The 22056-nt window shown below is 35.4% G+C and overlaps 2 protein-coding genes across 7 annotated transcripts in view; one reads left to right on the forward strand and one right to left on the reverse strand.

Annotated features, from left to right (window-relative positions):
- LOC106877025 (ras-related protein Rab-27A) overlaps positions 1-12608 on the forward strand; it is a 35410-nt gene extending 22802 nt beyond the window's left edge. For all 6 annotated transcript variants that reach the window (XM_089337605.1, XM_089337606.1, XM_052974867.2 and 3 more), the window contains 5 exons: positions 6180-6260; positions 7614-7720; positions 9155-9240; positions 10531-10758; positions 12111-12608. In XM_089337605.1, the coding sequence (XP_089193731.1) occupies positions 6180-6260; positions 7614-7720; positions 9155-9240; positions 10531-10758; positions 12111-12318 (710 nt within the window). In that variant the 3' untranslated portion in view covers positions 12319-12608. The remainder of the gene's footprint in view (positions 1-6179; positions 6261-7613; positions 7721-9154; positions 9241-10530; positions 10759-12110) is intronic.
- A 462-nt stretch (positions 12609-13070) lies between these two features.
- LOC106877026 (lanC-like protein 3) lies at positions 13071-20617 on the reverse strand. Its single transcript, XM_014925808.3, has 4 exons — positions 19801-20617; positions 16080-16197; positions 15453-15674; positions 13071-13587 (listed from the first exon to the last, which is right to left on the reverse strand). The coding sequence occupies exons 1-4, from the start codon at positions 20332-20334 to the stop codon at positions 13220-13222; spliced, it is 1242 nt and encodes a 413-aa protein (XP_014781294.1). The 5' UTR covers positions 20335-20617; the 3' UTR covers positions 13071-13219.
- Between the last annotated feature and the right edge of the window lie 1439 nt (positions 20618-22056).

Consider the following 22056-nt stretch of genomic DNA (forward strand, 5'->3'; position numbering starts at 1 on the left):
ATAAAGATTCTTTATTTCTGTATTAAGGCTTAATCCAAATATAGAAGTGTGTGTGTTTGTGTGTATGTTTGTGTGTGTATATATGTATATGTATATACATGTATATATGTATGTATATATATGTATATATATGTTTATATGTGTGTATATATATGTATATATGTATATACATGTGTGTATATATATATATGTATATATATACATATGTATATGCATGTATATGTATATGTATATATATATATTTATATATATGCATATGTGTATATATTTATATATATGTATATGTGTGTGTATGTATATGTGTGTATGTATATATGTATATGTGTGTATGTGTATATATATGTGTGCGTGATGTGTTTATATATATATACATTTATGTATATATATATGTATCTATATATATATATATATATATATATATATATATATATTTATATATGTATGTGGTTGGCATTTGGAAGAGCATCCAGCTGTAAAAACCTTGCCAAAACTGACCTTCCCTGTGCTTGTGCCACGCAAAAAGCACTAAGTCCACACTCTGCTGAGTGGTTGGTGTTAGGAAGGGCATCCAGCCATAAAAATCCTGCCCAAACAGTTACAGAAGCTGCCTGGCCAGCTCTTGTCAAACCCATCCCATCCATGCCAGCATGGAAGACGGACGTCAAAAGATGATGATGGCAGTGCTCCAGCATGGCCACAGTCAGGTGACTGAAACAAGTAAAAGAGAATATATAGAATCATTCCTGTTCTACATCTGCTTTTCCATACAGGTATGGACTTGAGGTAGTATTTTACAATTAGGTACCTTTCCTGCTGCCATCACTTATCTGTTCCTCAATGAAAGAATTTTTTTTGTTTTACCTGTCCTTGAAAGTACAGAGCTTCAAGATATATTGATTACAGCAAATATAAGCATGACATTGCTGTTTTCTGCAAATGGTGTCATATAAAGACATGAAACATTAGCATTTATATGCGCACACATACACACACACACACACACGTATACATACATACGCACACGCGCGCACGCACACACACACACATACATACACACATACACAACAGACTTCAGTATAGTTTTTGTGTACTAATTTTACTCACAAGGCATTGGATGGCATGAAGTTACAGGACAGCAAATATAAATAAGTGGGAACCATTGACACACCCTCACATTTTTAGTCTCTTTTTTATCTTTTATGTCTTTCAGTCATTGGACTGCCGCCATGCCAGATCACTGCCTTAAATAACGTCTGCCAAACAAACCGTTGCTAGTTCTTATTCCTAAAGTCTGATACTTATTCTATCAGTCTCTTTTGCTGACCTGTTAAATTACAGAGCTGTAAACAAACCAACACTAGTTGTCAAGAGGTGACCACACACACGTGTATATATATATATATATATATATATATATATATATATATATACATACACACACACACACACACACACACACACACACACACACACACACACACACACACACACACACACACACAAGGTCTGATCAAAAAATATTGAGACTATTGTTATGGGAACAGACCGAAAGTATGCAGAGTGAAACTGCTTGACACAGATTAATTTACTCCAATAAAGGAAAAATATATAATGACCATTATTTATACCTTGTCTTGTATACCACTCTGTGTAAAAAAAAACCAAAAAAAACAATATAACTGAAGTGCAACAATATAGAATGGTGATAAACTACAATCTTGGATCCTGCCACAAGAATACTTTACTAATCTAAACAATATTGTTAGCCTGGTCTGCTAACAGAGAGCCTATGAAGTATTTTACCCGAATTGATAATCCTTCACTTGCAATCTTGAACTCTTCCCACCTCTTATTTTTACATTGCAGGACATTTGCAAATATATTCCTTTCTGTCTCAGCTTTAGCCAAGTATACCTGTCACTTAGATATTCTTGTAGCCATTTGATAATGTTTCCTATTGCCACTTTCCTTCAACATTTTCCAAGCCTATCCCTTAGCTTTTACTATCCTATCAATTGTGTCATTCCACCACCATATCGCCTTCCTTTTGGTTGAAACTTTGCCCCATCCACATGTTTGATCTATAGTTTGAAACATGTTATTAAGTAGAAGTACCCAGTTGTTATCTTTGCTACAGATAACCAAATTTTACTCCCTACAGTCATAAACATCAATTAGAATTTCTCTAAACCTATTCCAACATGCTTGATCTTTTAGCCCCCCATGTCTTCCTTCTTCATGTCGTCTCCTGTTTCTGTGTCTTCTTGGCTCTCACTCTGAAGTCACTAGCTAGCCTCAGATATATGTTAGGTGATACATGCTTCACCAGGAAAACATTTGGTATTTACACTGGATTGTTTGTCCCATTTCCTGGTGAAGATGTTATCTGTCTGACATGGATGCTCACCAGACGACTGGTTGGTGATGAGGTGTTTGTCTGGTTTTCTTACAAAAGATAAAAAATAGAACGAAAAAGAAAAAGAAAAAATAGCAATATATTGCTGGGATATGACATCTAAGACAACTGAAATGGTCTCTGAATACTTCCATTCTTTAAAATCTGTCATTAATATTTGCATTGTTTTCTTATAATACAAATGTAAACACAATATACAGCTGACAGGACAAATTCTGAATTATGTATTATGAAGCAAAAGGAGATCAGCAAGTGCACAAGTCTATCTTGGTTCAGCCTTTTAATTGTTTTGTATATGTTTGTATTGAAAGAAGAAGAAAGAAAATATTCAATAATGATAGGATTTTAAGAAGAGAAATATTTTATAAATAAGGTCTTCAGATTTTTACTTACGTCATTGATATTGGCTTTATTTTACACAAGTTGTTCTTGTTTTTGCTGCTGCTGCTACTACTACTACTACTACTACTACTACTACTACTACTACTACTACTACTACTACTACTACTACTACTTAAGGTGGCAAGCTGGCAGAATCGTTAGCACGCTGAGCAAAATGCTTTGTGGCATTTTGTCCGTCTGTACATTCTGAGTTCAAATTTCACCAAGGTCTACTTTGTCTTTCATCCTTCCAGAGTCAATAAAATAAGTAAGTACCAGTTATGCCCTGGGGTGAATGTAATCAACTTATCTCCTGCCCACAAATTTCAGGCCTTGTGCCTATAGTAGAAATGATGATTATTATTTTTATTATTATTATTATTATTATTATGGTAGCAAGTTAACAGGATTATTAGCACACTGGGAAAAATGCATGGTGACATTTACTCCTTCTATATGTTCTGAGTTCAAATTCTGCTGAGTATTATTATTATTATCAACAGTGAGCTAGCAGGATTGTTGTAGCATTGGAACAAAGCTTTGTGGTATTTCTTTCAGCCCTTTGCTTTCTGAGTTGAAATGGTGCTATTGTCAGCTTTACCTTCCATCCTTTCGTGGTCGATAAAATTAGTAGCAGTCCAGCACAGTGAAACATCACATGGAGGACATGATTGAGAATTGTATTGTTTGGTGTTACACAGTGTTGAAGACCTAATCACCCGTGCAAGCCCGGTGGAACACATGCTAAAATGAGATTAGTTATGGAGGCTGAGATTTGTATCTCTGCACACGTGTGTGTGTGTATTTATATATATATATATATATATATATATATATATATATATATATATATAAAGCACCATCTGAATGTGGTCAATGCCAGTGTCCCCTGACTGGCATCTGTACCAGTGGCATGTAAAAAGCACCCACTACACTCTTGGAGTGGTTGGCGTTAAAGATGTGTTAAAGAATTTTCCTTGTTTTATTAGTATTATTATTGGGATTATTTACTTTTTGCCAAACCCACTTTGTGGTGCGAACGTCATGTAACTTGGATTTTCTACACCTGAGGAAGTCCAGCATTAGCCTGGAACCGGACAGTGTTGATAGCCCAGTATTTGGGTAGAGTACTTCTCTGGAAATACCCTAACTTTATAATCTATGTGTATACTTGATATGTCTGCATTAACATTCAAATGTGAATTTATCAATGTACAGAAGTTTCTAAATTTTATGCAATTGTTCATAATGTTTTTTTTTTTGTTTTGCTGGTTTTGGATGCTGAATTTACTATGGAGGCATTGTTATGGCAGTTGACTTCCATAACAATGCCTGTATTTGTTTTACTTTCATAATACTTTTTATATTTGTTTCTGTTGTTAATTGGAATGTTCAATAAATAGTTTCCATATTGAAAAGTGTCTACACAATTTTGTACTTGTGATACTTTGTACGTTTTTTGCCAGATTATTGCTTAAAATGAATCGTAGCAAGCTGGCAGACTCATTAGCATGCCAGGCAAATTGCTTAGCAACATTTCATCCGTCTTCACATTCTGAGCTCAAATTCTGCCAAGGACAACTTTCATCCTTTCAGGGTTGATAAAACAGGGACCAGCTGAATACTGGAGTTGATGTAATTGGCTTACCTCCTCCCCTGAAATTGCTGGCCTTGTACCAAAATTTGAAACCAAATATCAGAAGGCAATTTAAAGATGTTTTCCAATGTAATTTCTACCTGTCTTGTATATTTGTGTTTAAAAAAAAATATCAGAAAATCTCTGAGGAAATTTATTCAACAATTTATTGTGATTTTGTGCATTTGTGCTCTATAATTCTATCAATGACTCTTCTTTATATAGATATGATGTTTTTAGTAGATGACAGAGTGAATATTCTGGTTTTCTTGTGCATTAGTCTTGTAAGAGACTTTATCAGGGAACTGAAATAAAATTGTGGTCTCAGTTTACTAGAAAAAACAACAATTACACAAGAACACTCAGAGAGCACAGACATCCACCAAGGCAACACTAATGTCCTCTCAATGATTAACCGAAGATGATTTTTAAAATGAGAATATCTGCTCTCTAAAAATGAACCCAGCCGCTCTCAAAAGTTAAGTAAAAAAAAAAAAAACGCAAAAACAATCCAGAATCTTTGTTCAGTACTGGATTGATCCCAAAATCTAATCAGTTCATGCCAGTCACAAGGCCAAACATCCCTGAAAGTTTCGTCCAAATTCGTCCGGCAGTTCTTGAGATATCTTGTCCATGGACAAACAAACAAGCAAACAATACCTCCACATTCGCTAAGGCGGAAAGGCGGAAGTAATAAAAATCCTTTCTGCTATAGGTACAAAGCCTGAAATTTTGGGGGAGGGGACCAGTTGATTACATTGACCTCAGTGTTTCACTGGTACTTAATAATAATAATATTGATAATAACAATTTCAAATTTTGGCACAAGGCCAGCAAGTTCGGGGGAGAGGCTAAGCCGATAACATCGACCCCAGTGCTCAACTGGTACTCATTCTATCAACCCTGAAAGGATGAAAGGCAAAGTCGACCTCGGTGGAATTTGAACTCAGAATGTAGCTATAGGTGAAATACTACTAATTGTTTCATTCAGCATGCTAACAATTCTGCCAACTTTCCGCCTTAATGATGATGATGATGATGATGATGATGATAATAATAATAATAATCCTTTCTGCTATAAGTACAAGACCCTGAAATTTGTGGGGAGTTGGGTAACTGATTACACTGGATCCAGTGGTCAACTGGTAGTTAAATTTATCAACCCCACTAAAATGACGAAAGGCAAAGTTGACCTTGGTGTTATTTGAAAAGAGATGGAAGAAATGTTGTTAAGCACTTCATCACCTTAATAATAATAATAATAATAACTGGTGAACTAACAACGTATTGAAGGATGGTATACAAAAAAAAAAAATAATTATACTGAATAAAAGACAGGTACAACAACAAGAATCTCTATTCTTTTTCACTATCATACTTACATCAGAGATAATGGTTTGAGTCACAAACTGCTCCAGTAGCTTCACATACAATGAATCCATTATAATATAGCCATAAACAATAGAGCCATTATAAATTTCTATTCTTTCATAGAAAAAAATTCCATTAACGGAAAAGTATACTCTTTACATTGACAATTTTAAAGGTTGAGCATAAATTGCTTAATAAAATTATATGAGTAATAGTAGTAGTAGTAGTAGTAGTAGTAGTAGTAGTAGTAGTAGCAGTAATAATAGTAGTGCCTTGTTTGCTTCTGTTGATAAACAAAGTTGTCTTTTAGGAAAATATAAATTTTCTTTGTTGACAAAGCATTTAAAAATATTTTTCTTTTGTTTCTTTTATTAGAGCCAGAATCTGGTGCTTCAGCAGCAGCCAACACTACTTCCTCTGCAGATTATGATTATCTTCTTAAGTTCTTGGCATTGGGTATGTTGAAAAAAATATATATATATATATCTTGTCATATTTTCATTCTGAATAATTTGAAAACTAGCAGATCTTAGTTATATTAACCTCTCATCACCTGGCATAAAACTCACCTCTATCAATATTACCTCCTGTCACTTCCTCAATCAAGGGGTCTTGTTTTGCAAGCTACTTGGTGACTTCACTGGTGTTGGTACCATGTAAAAAGAACCCAATAGACTGTTAAGTCATTGGCATTAAGAAAGGTATCCAGCAGTAGAAACCATACCAAAGCAGACATTGGAGCCATATGTAGCTCTCTGACTTGCTGGCTCCATTCAAATCATCCAACCCATAAATAATTAAAATAAATGCACCCTTTTAAAGCCTAGCCAGGCTCATGGGCCCGGTTTCCCGGTTTCAATGGCGTATGTGTTCCCCAGCTGGACAGGACGCCAGTCCATCGCAGCGTTACTCATTTTTGCCAGCTGAGTGGACTGGAGCAACGTGAAATGAAGTGTTTTGCTCAAGAACACAATGCGTTGCCTGGTCCAGGAATTGAAGCCACAATCTTATGATCATGATGCTGACACCCTAACCACTAAGCCACGTGCCTCCACATCATCCAACCCATACCAGCATGGAAAACTAACATTAATTGATGAGGATGATTTAATATTTGCATGAAGTGGTGGTTCAGTTTCATGTAACATTTATGCCAGTACCAGATACTCCAGTTAGTACCTCACTTTTGGTTCAATGAGCACCTGGCTGGAGCTTGTACCACTGACAGAAAGTACCAATTCCCTGACAAAAAAGTTTTTCAGTGGATGCTTGCCAACAGATTGCAAAGGACCCCAAACCATAAGTAACACCTTTGCAGGTTGCTTTACCATCAGGCACATAATTACATACTTTATTATATTCTACAGTTTACTTATTCAACACTTTCCTGTTGGTGCACTGTATATATGTATGTATGTATGTACGTTGGTACGTATGTACGTACGTATGTATACATACAGCAAAGGCGGTGAGCTGGCAGAAACGTTAGCACGCCGGGCGAAATGCTTAGCGGTATTTCGTCTGCCGCTACGTTCAGAGTTCAAATTCCGCCGAGGTCGACTTTGCCTTTCATCCTTTCGGGGTCGATTAAATAAGTACCAGTTACGCACTGGGGTCGATATAATCGACTTAATCCGTTAGTCTGTCCTTGTTTGTCCCCTCTGTGTGTAGCCCCTTGTGGGCAGTAAAAAAAAAAAATAGGTATACATACAGCAAAGTTTTTTTTTTATAGCGGATATATTTACTCCCCACCCCACACATACACACATATATTCCTACATAAATATACGTCACTATTTATGTTTTCAGGTGATTCTGGAGTAGGGAAAACAAGTTTTCTCTATCAGTACACAGATAATACATTCGTCTCCAAATTTACTTCAACAGTTGGAATTGATTTCCGAGAAAAACGAGTTGTAAGTTGATTAAATTCCAATTACTAATATATATTCTTAGGCACTGTTTTCTTGAAGAGTTTATACATGTTAATCAAGAGTGTAAATTTTTTTCTTTCTTTTTAAAACTAAAATAAACAACTTTACGGAGATGTACTTGCATAGCAAGTGACCTGATCTGAGATCATGTGCTGGAATGAAAACAATTGCAGCGTGCAATAAACAACTTGTTTTAGTAGAACATTTAAAGCCAACTTACGAGTTACTTGGCAACTTCACTAGTGATAATGCCATGAAAAAACCTCCCAGTATATTGTGCAAAGTGGTTTGCATTTGGAAGGACATCCAGCCATTGAAACCATATCAAGGCAGACATTGGACCTTGAGAAAGTTCTCTGGGGTACTGGGTCCTGTTATTTCTTGTAGGACTATTAACCACATAGAAACCAGCATCATGTTCTTCAGATACCAGGGCTGTCAAAGATATATTCACACAGACCTTGCAGAAACTTTTGTATATACACATTTATTTGTTGCTACAAGGGAGATTTTCTAATTGTTTGTAGCATTGTTCAAGTTGTTGGTAAGCTAATATTTATAAACACTGAGGGCAGAATCGTTTGCCCGCCAGGTGAAATGCCTAGCGGTCTGCCGTTACTTTCTGAGTTCAAATTCTGCTGAGGTCGACTTTGCCTTTCATCCTTTCGGGGTTGATTAAATAAGTCCCAGTTACACAACAGGATTGATGTAATCGACTTAATCCCTTTGTCTGTCCTTGTTTTTTCCCCCTCTATATTTAGCCGCCTGTGGGCAGTAAAGATATATTTATGGACACTGAATAGGCTCGTTATAAACTGTGCTCCTATCAAATCTATACGATCTGGGAGTTTTGCTACTCAGATGTTTTATTGTTAAGTTGTTAGTTTCAGTTCAGATTAATGTTTGTTGTATGTTCAGTAATAATAAAAACAATTTTATATTAATTTGATGGGATACTCAGTAACCCATCAACGGTTCTCATTAATTTAATGTAACTGTTGTTTATATTTTTGTTCTGTTGTTTATAATTTGAAAAAAAATTTTCAAATTAATTTTTTAAATAAAATTATATTTGTTTCCATGCAATTTGAATTATTAAAGGATTAATAAAATAGATTTCTGCTATAGCGAGATTCAAAAGCATAAACTCTACTAATAATATGAGGTTGGTATGTGCAATGCTTTTGGAAGCTAGGTTTGGCACTCCATTATCAAAAAGTTGGCGACGCCTGGGTTACTCTATACTTTTGTAGAGTACAAATTTATTATTCTTAACTGGCTGAAACTTTGAAGTCAACAACATTCTTACTTAAGAATGATAAATAGTTCCAGTTTAGAAATATTTTACATTTGTGGTTTTCAGGCTTTTTTTTTTTTTTTTTGCAATATACAGCATATCTTTATCTTGGATTTTAGGTGCATCGGATACCTAGTGCTGATGGAACTGTAGGTCGAAGTCAAAGAATTTATCTTCAGTTATGGGATACTGCTGGCCAAGAAAGGTAATTTATTCACATAAACTAAAGTGAAGATAAATGAATCAAAAGACATAGTTATGAAACAATTATTATTGTGTCTAATGCGTACAAGCTTTCCATTAGTTTTCAAATCAGCCAAACATCAAGGGGTTTGGGAATCTGCGATTGTTGTGAGATGTGGCAGTGTGGTAAGGAGTTTGTTTCCCAGCCATATGGTTTCTGGTTCAGTCTCAATGTGTGGCTCTTTGGGTGAGTGTATTCAAATGTATTGGATGAATCCACTCACATGTATTAGTGGTACAGATTGTCAAGTAGAAAAAGTTGGTAATTGCATAAACAAAGGTGTGGGAGCATATAAGCATATAGAAACAAATGAGTAATTGAGCAAATGAGCAAATGGGCAGATTGTCACTAAAGCCACATACCCATTCGGTTTTAGTGACAATCTGCTCATTTGCTCATATATGCTTATATACTCCCACACCTTTGTTTATGCAATTACCAACTTTTTCTACTTGACAATCTGTACCACTAATACATGTGTGTGGATTCATCCAATACATTTGAATAAATAGACATACTGGAATGTTTACCAGCTGGTGTCTGTCGATTTTATATCCTCTCCACTTTCTTATTTGCTATATATATGTATATATCCGAGTTTGTATGATTGTGTATAGAAGAATATATTAATCAATGAAATTCCAACTTAATCTGATTTCCACTTTTTATTATTTACAAATTTTACAGTATCATAATAATAGAATATTATGTATTTATTGTGATAAAACTAGTGCTTTCATGCATTATGCAATCATCAGGTTTATGTAGTAGCAGTAATAGTGACAGCAGTATTCCACAGTTGTCAATTGTGGAACATGACTGTCACTACTACTACTACTATTACTACTACTACATAAACCCGATGATTGCATAATGCGTGAAAGTACTCGTTTTATCACAATAAATATATAATATTCTAGTATTATAATATTGTAAAATTGTAAAAACTGTAAATAAGTCTTGAGTAGCAATGGCCTGCTAGTTGGAAACAGGAAATGTGTCAAGGCCAACAGGAAGCGGTGCTGCTTCCTAGGGCTAAATAGCAGTAGTATTATTCCCTTCATGGGACTGTCATATTAAGTTGACAGCATACAACTACTTTATCGCATCACCACTGCATAAATCTCTCTGAGAGATTTAGAAATGTATTATTTCTATGTATAAAATTGTATCCTATAACATAGAGATGAAAAGAATAAATTCATTGAGCTTTTGTAAATTATTTTGATAGATTATTTTCTTCTTTGATAGGTACCGTAGTTTAACAACAGCGTTCTTTCGTGATGCAATGGGTTTTCTTGTTTTATTCGATCTGACAAATGAAAAATCATTTCTAAATATCCGGAGTTGGTTGACGGAGCTACAGACACATGCATACTGTGACAAACCAGATATTGTTTTGATTGGAAATAAGGCTGATCTTGAAGATCAACGCAAAGTCAGTGAGCAGAAAGTCTATAAACTTGTAGAAGAATACAAGTAGGTTAATTTGACATATTATTTGATAATTAAATCGATTTGCAACTTTTTTGTCTTTTTCTTTCAAATTTTCTAAAATTTCATTTCCCCTCTTTTAAAAAATAGTTGTTTTGAAACAAATATCTTTATTAGTTCACCATCATCATCATCATAAGCTAATGCAGATATTTGTTTCAAAATAACCATTTTTTAAAATGAGAAATTGAAATTCATTGCAACTATTTTTTCTTCTATTTTTCCTAATTTTTTTGAATTTCATTTTCCCTCGTGAAAAAAAAATAATTAGTTGTTAACTTCTATTTCCAAGGCCTTTTTCCATAAGTTTTCCTTTTATGAAACAATTTGTCAAATATATATTCCCAATTCAATAACAATTTCAAAGCTTTCTTATCTTCTAATATGTTGACATCCATTTTTTTGGAGCTTAGTTTTATCCCCTACTCAAGATACAATATCCATTTTCTTGATGACCTGGTCTGTTTTGCCATTGTGATTTATGCCTGCACATGCCAGGTTACAGCTATGTTAAAAGTTTTCACCTTTAGAATCTGATTGTTCAACTGAATAGCTTCCTGTAGGTTCTCGTTAATCTTTGTTGTATTTACAACAGTTCTGTGCAGTATTTTCATCATTAGACAGATGCTTTCTTTGAATAATTTATGTAAAGAGCCATTGTTTCTTATGAAGAGCAGTTGCTAAACCCATGCTTGCTCCTTCCCCAACTCCTATCCTGTTGACTGGCATCCCTGTTTGAATAATAACAAGCAGGCAGAAAACTTTAACCTACATAACTATGATTTAAACTAGTGTTTCTCCATTGGGGTCCATATAAGATTTTGTTGCTAAAACTTGTGTGCAATAAATTGGTTATACTTCTACAATACACAAAATATTTTGATAATTTTTTAAATAAAGTTCCAAATAATATTTAATTATAAAAGTATAATAGGATTTTTTAAACATTGAATAGCTATGGGGGTTCCCCCACTCCAAATAAAGTAGGAATCAAAGAGGTTCATAGGCAAAAAAATGGTTGAGAAACACTGATTTAAACCTTTAACATATCTGGCCAAAATATTCTACCTGTTTTATGTTAAACTGTCCAGATCCAACCTCTGACATCTACCTACTTTGTCATTCTAAAAATATCATAAACACCATTAAAATCTGAAAGCTACAAAACAATGTATGACTAATTTAAAACAATGTGAATAAACAATCACTACATTTGACTGTGTCATCTGAATGCTTAAGGATTGAACTAAATAATAAAAAACATCAAGTAACAATCATTGTTTTCTTTTATATTATTTCCTTGTAACAATGATTTACATTTTTTTTTCTTTTTCTAGTTTAACATATTTTGAAACAAGTGCTTATACAGGCCAAAGTGTGGCCAAGGCTGTTGAGTGCCTTCTGGATAAGGTAATGATAAGTATGGAGCAGTGTGTGGATAAAAAGCTACTACCTTTTAAACAAGGTAATTATATAAAGGACACTAGCCAACAAAATGGTGCTGAGTTAGACTATCTGGACAACTCCAAAAAATGTGGCTGTTAAGTTCAATTAAATGTCACCAATTATGTGCTTTCATTTAAGGAGTTGCTTTGAGTTCATCAAATCACAGTCCAAACTGCTCTAAATTTCCTTTATGCATTTTTATCATATTTCTGGATCTTTTTAACATATATTAACATATTAAAAAATCACTATTTTTGCATAAATATTAAAATTGGTAATTGTTATATGAAATAACTATTTCTGTAATACATCACTGTTCATGATTTTCCTGTATATCTATTGCATTAAATGTCAATAAACTATTAATACATGCCTTTTCTGGAAATAAACGTGTGTTCCATTTTCCATTCTTTGAAGCCTAAATCAGTCGTCAGTCTCTACGAAACAAAGCTCTATTCATTAAGGTTTGAGCTCAGCGTTGTCACATGCGTAGGCATGGCTGTGTGGCAGGAAGTTTTTATTTCCTCACCAAATGATTCCAGATTTAGCCCCACTGTGGCAGCTTGGGCAAGTGTCTTCTACCTTAGCTTTGGGCCAACCAAAGCGTTGTGAGTGGATTTGGTAGATGGAAACTGAAAGAAACCTATATGATATGTGTGTGTTTATTTCACCACTACTTTTTTGGTTGACTGTTTCTCAGTCACTTGAAAGGGATAAAAATGGTTTTATAATGTTCTTTCAACCAACTTAATTGTAAAAGTAGGCATGTGTAGTCTTTAAGCAGAAGTTTGTAATCTTAGTTACAACACACACACACAATTTTGAAAGAAAAAGAATTAAACAAGATTAGCTCAAAATGAAAATTAACGTTTTTATTCTCATTGCAATTCTTTAGATATATGAGTAAATTGGTATCTCATTTGCATAAAGGCATAAATTAATTTTTAGAGAGAAAAGCACAATTTGAAAAGCACAGAGCAATGTAGATGCAGCTAAAAAGTTATGATAACACATTGAAGAAAGGAAAGTCTGCGGTTTCAGGATTTAGCAAATTGAGAAGGAAAAGGACGGTTCCCGCCCAGCCTTCGTACAAGCTATAAGGAGCATCAGGTGTCCTAGCACCATTCTGGAATTCTGTGGTAAAAATAAATTCAGCAAAACACTGGGCACGATGGAGGTATTTCGCATCTTTTGTAAGACGATATAAAAGTAAGAAGACATAACCATTTCCAGCAACTCCATGACAAATTCCAGGGCCTTTTTTCAAGAGGCCAACTTTCCATGTTAGTTCTCCGCATCGAATACATGCTTGCAAGTATTTTTCATCTTTCCAAACTTGATAGGCACGTGCAAAAACATAAATAACACCTAGAATATAAAATGAATTTGTTATGTAAAACATTTTTAGCAATGAAAAGCTTTTATTACTACGAGGGTTACCTAATAAATACCGGTGAAACAGATTAAGGAAGGCCTGAAGTCACAGTGCCTTGACCCCCAAGCATGCTAAGGCCAGCACCATGGATTGGAATAGAGTGAAATAACATCATCACTAGAGTCCATCATCCATCAACACCTCCGACAGCGTATTGGTTGAGAGGACTGCCACCCCTCTGGTCACCACCTAGGGATTTTACTTGCTTAATAAACATGAAGGTGCATGGCCTAGTGGTTAGGCTGTTGCACTCACGATCGCTAGTTCATTATATATATATTTATGTGTATTATCTTCTGGTCAATGGGCCAGTGAGATGGTGGATGGGACACTGTCATATTCTCTGATGAGTCCAGATTTGCTGTATTTTCTGATAGTGGTCAAGTGTTGGTCTGGAGACTGTGTGATCAAGAATTTGACATGAAAAGATTGCAGCCAACAATGAAACATGGCAGTTACACTTTGAAGGGCTGAGTAGCAAATTGGAGCAATGATCGATCAGAGCTGGTGGGATTTGAGAGAAACATAAACTCAGATAAATGTGTGTCCAGATTGCAGAAAGGACCCCTTCCAATCTTCTCCAGTGGTGAAATGATTAAAGATTATTTATTTATTTATGGAAGATGGGGTTCTTTGTTACATGGTTTAAAAGACCCAAGATTGATTGGAAGAGAATGGCATTAAAAAGCTTCCTTGCGAAGCCAGTGACCAGATGTGGACCCTATTGAGCATAATGAACAGGACACTTCATAAAAAGAACAAAAAAGCATCCGCAAGAAATTTGGCAAGAAATTCCTCAAGAGGATATTCAACATCTGATCAGTGGCATGCCTAATAGGATTCTTGCATTGAAAAATGCAAAGGGAATGTCTACTAAATATTAGATATTCACATTATGATAATTAATAAATAATTTGAATGTATAATTTCAGATTTAAATAAATTTTAACGATTATAAGGGTGTCTATTTACTTCTGTCATATCTGTGTGTATATACAACAGAATCTATTAGAGCAGAGCTATAGGCAATAAGAGTTACCATTTAACCAGTCATCAGAAATTATGTAAAGATTAGCTGCTCTTACACAAATGTCATTGCTAATAATTGATTAACATAATCACTAAAAAAGATGCACCAATTACAATGCTTTTGAGACATGGATAATGAAACTGGGCTGAAAGCAAATTTAAATGGAATGTGTGCTTGTTACTGAATGAGGCTGTATTTCTAGGACTTTCATATGAGCAAAGAGCCCAACTGAAGAATAACATTTGGGATGAGGACAAATTTGCAAATGGCTGAAAGGCAATGTATATTAGCCACATAAATATCACATGCAATAGCAAGGATAACAACAAAATAAAATAGAACCTTTTTAATATTATACTAAAAAAAAAAAAACTGAAATACATCAAAGAGAAGAATCAAGTACAAAGGAGATTAAAAAAAACCCCCATCTGAGACAGTGGGAACTTTATGTAACTATAAAAGGAAGAGAGAAACTTTGAAGGTATTTTGCAGTAATAGACTGAGAAATAAAATGTTTTCAAAATGAGCAAGCATTGTATTGGAACAGATGGAAACAGCAGAGTTGTGCTAAGTAGATATAATTACATCTTAATGTAGAGAGCCTTAAATAACTTTTAATCAATCAAAATTATAGCCTTAATGAGAGAAAGTCATTTAATAGAACCATAGTAGTTGTTTGTATTAATGAAATGTGATATTTGAGGGTTATAAGATTCCTTTTCAAAAGTGGAAAGAAACGAAAATAGCAACAATGAAAGTATTATTTACCTGGAGCACCATGACACCAATGGACTAATTCTTCTGAAAGAGGACGTTTTTGTATCATATTTACTTCATCCATAGCTGGTGCATAGTTCAAATTAGGTTGCTCGACTGAGAGTAAAAAGTCAACGGATTGTTTAATATCAGCTTCAGCAGATGGATAAGTTTCAAACAGGTTAGCAGTGCAAAGTAAGGCCAACAAGATTGATGATAGGCCATGTGCAGCACCTACAGGAGAAAATTTGATCTTTATTTTTCAGTATATACTTGTGAGAAAAAACAAAATACTTTAACATGCAAATGACAGAAATACGTGTAAACAGAAATGAAATGAAATTTTTCATTTTTATGCCTCCTTAAAATGGGGAGAAAAATATGTGTAGTGTTACAATAAATAATAATGAAAATGTTGCAAAGTGGGACGACAAAAGAACATATGGAATAACAAGAAAAAACATGCACGATGGATGCAGGTATGCTTGACCAGTCATCAGTTATCAAACTGAAATTGTGGTGGTATTTGGTCAAAAACTGATGAGGGATAAAGCACGTCTGTGTGATTTTTGTTACTCTCTATATTTCCTTTGGCATCGCCCTGTACAACATTTACAAAATAAAGTTAAATATTCTTACCAAGATATTCAGTTCCATGATATGAATACATCAACGGGGAAAGAGACTCGTGTTTGGAAGCATACTTCTTGCCTGATTGAATAATAGACTGACACAAACTAAGATTGTGTTTAATAGCCTGTAAAATACGAACAATAAATGAATGATAAATTAATTACGTAATTATTAATTAGCTGCCCTCAGTTTCACAACTTACTTTGCTTTAGACACCAACCTTTTCTCCACTTTATTTATTCACCAATTACTCTTTCAAACTTATACATCTAACCAGAATCCAACCTGGGTTCTGAGCAGATCTGTGAGAAAAATTATTTAAATAATTACAATTCTGTCTTTAGAAGGTAGTATACATCCAGGACTATCTTGTCCGATATGTTATTTCCCTTAAGACAATAGCATGTCATTTGAGGTTTAAGGTTAGCTTAAATTTTAGCATAACGAGGCTTTCTTGTTGGCAAATAGCTTAGCTGAAGTTGAGAGGGTACAAGCAATTAGTCAAAAGAAGCTCGCAGTTTGTGTCTTTTAGTGTTCTGTATATGTCCATTACACTTCTGTAGAGGGTTTGCAAACCAGTCTCTCTCTCTCTCTCTGTAGAACCTACAACACGTTAGACATCAAGAGAGTCAGTAGGCAGACAGCTATCAAGGTGGGTATGGCAGTAGAAGAGGTTATTTCAAGCTGGCTGAGGTTCAGGTGTGAGCTTTAGAAATGGTACATATAACTGAGACTGGACCCCAAATCGTCTGTACACCACCTCCTCAATGGTTTCACACCTTGTTTGGCTCACATTGCTTCAGTAAAATTCCACCAGCTCAGCATCTTTCATTTTCTTCTTCTCATTTGCCTCCTCAACATGGACTTCTCAATGAAAGGAGGGTTCTAACAGAACCACCAGTTTCTGAGAATTTCAGCTATTACCACAGGCTGGCTGTCAGCTCTCACTCATGTGCTGTTGTTAGTAGGCCCAAGGGGGTTAACCTAGTAGCCAGAGTCTATCACACCGGTCTTGGCAAAAGTGATAGTCTTCTTTGTTAGTGGATGTACTTGGACTGGCTAATCCAATCACTGATGGTGTCCTTTAGGCCTTGGTCATTCCTCCAGCAGTAGCTCCCCTCTCTCTCTCTCTGTTTTTTGGACAGCTAACACACACGTACATTTTCTACATCAACCGTCCTACCCATGCATGCATGGAAGACAGACATTAAATGATGATGATGATGATATATAATTTCACACACACACACAAAACCCAATATATGGTGAACACTTACAAGTTTAAGCTTATAATTACTCTATATATATCAGTCATCATTGACATGATTCACAGAAAGTCGTAGCACAATTAATCTGTGACAGAGTAAATCTAGATGAGACACAGCTTGGCTTTGTGCATAGATGAGATGTCGCAGATACAATCTTCCTAGTGAGACAGCTGCAGGAGAAATATTTGACTAGGGGAAAATCCATATTCCTGTCACTAGTTTAAGAATGATAATAACAGAATCAACGATACATGCGACTGCAGGCCAAAAAATAGCATTTAAATAGCCGAGGATTAATATTAATCAAAGGACATACTATGTATGTCTAACTGCTTGAAATGACAGTCAAAACTCGTTAATAACGAGTTTTGACTGTTATTTCAAGCAGGTACACATACTTAGTATGTCCTTTGGTTAATTTATATATATATACACACATAGGCATACATACATACATACACACATATATAGATATATATTTGCTCTCTGCCAAACCAAACTTACAATCCCAACACTTTATCTCTCCTTACTCCATGACACCCATCTCTTCAGCACCCAAAGCATAGCGGTAAGCCCCCAGGTCACCTCTACTGCCATCCAAAACTTTTACCTTTATAGCACCACTTGCTTTTCACATCTAGGATGCTCACCCAACCCCAACACCTTCTCTGCCTCCTCATTTTCCCTCTCTGACCTCACTCCTACAATAACCCCATACCTCTATTCTATTCACTTTCAGTCGTAGAAACCACTTCAAGCCCTTAGACTTACACATTATAAGGTAATTTTCACTAGTGTTGGTACAAAAAAGCAAAAAAGAAAAAAAAAGGAGCAATCAGCATGCTTTGTAAAGAGGTTGGCATTAGGAAGAGCATCCGGCAGTAGAAATCCTGCCAAAGTAGATGCTGGAGGATGACGCAGTCTTCTGACTCATCAGATCCTGTTGAAACGGGTAGCCAATGCCAGCATGGAAGCCAGACGTCAAATGATGATGACACACACACACACATATATATACACATAAATATATGCATATATACGTGCATATATATATATATATATATATATATATATGCACACACACACATATATATTTACACATAAATATATGCATATAAGTGTATATATATATGCACATACACACGTATATGTATGCATACGTGTATATATATATGCACATATGTACACACACATATATACGCATAAATATATGCACATATATGTGCACATACACATATATTATATATATATATATATATATATATATATATACACACACAATTACATGCATGCATATACGCTTAGGTACGTAATTTTCCTGTTCACAAATTAAATATGCAAGTGAAGAAGATTATCATAAGCAGCATATATTTCAAAACATCTAAAAAGTCTTTACATTAATTCCGAGGGAGAAACGATGTGCGCTTGGAGAGAATTTTCCGAAATGAAATCACATAACAGCGCACCAATTCTAAAATTAGCATTTCAAGGAAGTAGCAATTCGCATAGCCAAACACTACCTACTACACAATCGAATTCATAACTAACTTGATAAGGGATAGATAGTTCAACTTCAACGAAGGCGGTGCTAACATAGTGTATGTTAGCGCCGATCATACCGTTTGGCTATCATGCAGAAAGTGTTATGACTCATGCAATTCATCCGTTTTAACTCATGATGTTGACCACTTCGCTACCGATGTTGCTGTCAAGTTACATATTACTTCAACTAGAGTAAACCCTGTTTCGAATTCAGCGCAGCACCATTTATTTGACTGTAGCGTTATTTAAGGATTTATCAAACTTTTCCCGACGCTAGACTTGAGGATTACCGAGCGTGCTTTTTTTTTTTTTTTTTTTCCTTTTGAGGTAAACTAGGTAGAAATTTGAAGTCAGAATACGAAGAGCCGGAGAAGATACCGCAAAGCATTTGTCTGATGCAGTAACAATTCCGCCAATTTACTGGCATTCGACTGGTCCTTTATTTATCGATCCCGAAAAAAGACTGGAATGCAAAGTTTTACCTCAACAAGGTGTGTGAGTGCGCGCGCGCATGTGTAGGTAGTGCGTATAAATAGCACACACTAATATCAAGAAGTGAAATTTTTACCTATTTAGGTAATTTTTGTCAGAGTTCTTAAAGGCAGTGCTCCAGCATGGTCTCGGCCGTGATGGCTGAAACAAGCTGAAGAACTACTGAGAACAAAAGATGGCTAAAACTTCACTATTCTCATTAGAACTGCCAGTTTGCTATTAGCTGGAAGCAAACAACAGCTTGTTGGAAACCATTTAAGATATTCTTATACATAAACAATGCGATGCAGTATTATACATAAAATATTAAAATATAAGCAACCGGTAATAAATAATTGGCATTCGATGGGTTAATTAATCGTGAATAAATATCATTTAAAACATTAACAATTTTGGTAAACAATATTTCAAAAAAATTCAGTTACCTCTCTCTGTAAAACATTGTTGATGAAAAAAGAACCGAAAAGATAACCTGCTCTGCCCACGAAAAGTTCATCAGAACCGTATGGAAATATCGTGATGGGTTTACAAAGCTCCCCCAAGGAAATGTATTCGTTGACAAATCTCTCCACCTGAGCCTGGTCACCGTTTAAGCTAGAAATAGCAGTGCCTACCGAGTAAACGCCGGCTTTACCCAGCAGAAAAGATACTGCAGGGTCTCGATCATGACTACTCTCGGCAAAGTTCAAAGCTGCTTCGAAATACACTCGGCATTGTTCTGCACAATATTTCTTTAATTCAGCGCCTAACATATCAGATTTTGTCAAACAGTAAAGCATATAAGCCACTCCGGCATTTCCGACGTATAAACCTCCATCGCAGTTTTCCAAAGATGATGCCGGCATCTTATTTATTATCAATTTAACAGTATTTTCGATGGAATCGATCCATTTCTTTTTGTCAATAGTTACCAGCGACCCACTCTCCACATCATTATTTGTATTCGGAAAATATCGCATTCTTTCCAAATTCTTTACATTCACAAAAGAACAATTATTTCCTAAGCAGTTTCTCTCTTTTTTTCCTTTCCTTATTTTTTGTTTTGTTGTAAGTTCTAAAAACAACAAAAAGGGAATGTTTTAGAAATTTTTGTTGTTATTCTGAATTATAATAAAATAACTACTCTATTTTTGTAGTTTCTGAAGATTATTTAGTTTGCAGAGATGCGCAGTATATTAATAATAAGACTCCATTGATGACAAGAAATGTACAACCAAAGCCGGGAAAACGTCTCTAGTAGTCAGTTGACGGCATTTGTCCCCCCTTGACACACACGTGCTTACGTCACGAGTCTAGTCAGGACGTCGTTTTAGCATTAAGTTGTCTCCCTTCACAAACTCTTCCATCTTTGGAATCAGAACGCTCGGCGGAGCTTTTTCCCACATCAACCCCACCAGCATTCTTGTGATTGTGGTCAGTCATAAGACTGGCCGTAATCGTATTCCTTTGTGTCTGTGTTTGTCTCCGTTCCACTGCTTGACAGTGATATGTTTACGCCCCCTTAACTTAACGGTTCGGCTAAAGAGACCGACAGACTACCAGGCTTTAAAAAAAAAAAAAAAGAAAAGTACTGGACTTGATTCATTCGATTACAAATTCTTCAAGGCGGTGCCCCAGCATGACTACAGTCAAATGACTGAAACAAGTAAAAAAAAATAAAAGATAAATATAGTCGCAGGGGTGAGAGTGTGGTTAAGAAGCTTGCTTCCCGATCATGTGGTCTTGGGTTCAGTCCCACTGGGTGGCACTTTGGGTAAGTGACTTTACAGCTCCCTTCTCCATCTCCGAACGCCTTGGGAATGATTTGGCAAACAGAATCTGAAAGAAGCTCATCGTATATGAATATATGTATGTGTGTTTGTGTCTTGTTCAGCTCCCCTCCTCCACACTACTTCGCAATCGGCGTTGGCTTTTTTTTTGTTACCGTTACTCAGCGGGTTTGGCAAAGGAGAGAGAGAGAATGGGTATCAGTCTCTTGAAAATAAGTTATGGACTCGATTTATTCAACTGAACTTTTCAAGATGAAGCCGCAGGATAGCTGCAGTCCAAAAGATAAAAGAATTTTCTGCAGGCGCAGGCGTGGCTGTGTGGTAAGTAGGTTGCTTACCAACCACATGGTTCCGGGTTCAGTCTTACTGTGTGGCACCTTGGGCAAGTGTCTTCTACTATAGCCTCGGGCCGACCAAAGCCTTGTGATGAGTGAATTTGGTAGACGGAAACTGAAAGAAGCCAGGCATACATATATATATATATATATATATATATATATATATGTATATATATATATTTGTATGTGTATATATAGGGAGAATTTACAAAAAAAAAACCCCAAAAGATGAAGACAGGTGGTGTAGAGAACAAACATGTATTAGTATCATGCTCGGGAAGTGAAAAATCTTTAACGTTTTGAGCCTATGCTCTTCCACAGAAAGGAACACAGAAAGAAACAAGGAGAGAAAATAAAGAATGTGTAGTGGCTAGCAAGCTATCATGTATATATATATATATATATATATATATATATATATATATATTGCACCTGTACAGGTAATGTTGATCTGATAGAGGGAGTAAGCTTATGTCTACACAAACATTTGATCACTATAAACAATTCATCTGTGTGGTTGTTCGGTAAGAAATGGTTGAAAATCCATCATGTATATATATATAGCCACTATGAT

The sequence above is a fragment of the Octopus bimaculoides genome, chromosome 19 (assembly GCF_046866305.1).
Source record: "Octopus bimaculoides isolate indiv1 chromosome 19, ASM4686630v1, whole genome shotgun sequence".
Classification (NCBI taxonomy): domain Eukaryota; kingdom Metazoa; phylum Mollusca; class Cephalopoda; order Octopoda; family Octopodidae; genus Octopus; species Octopus bimaculoides.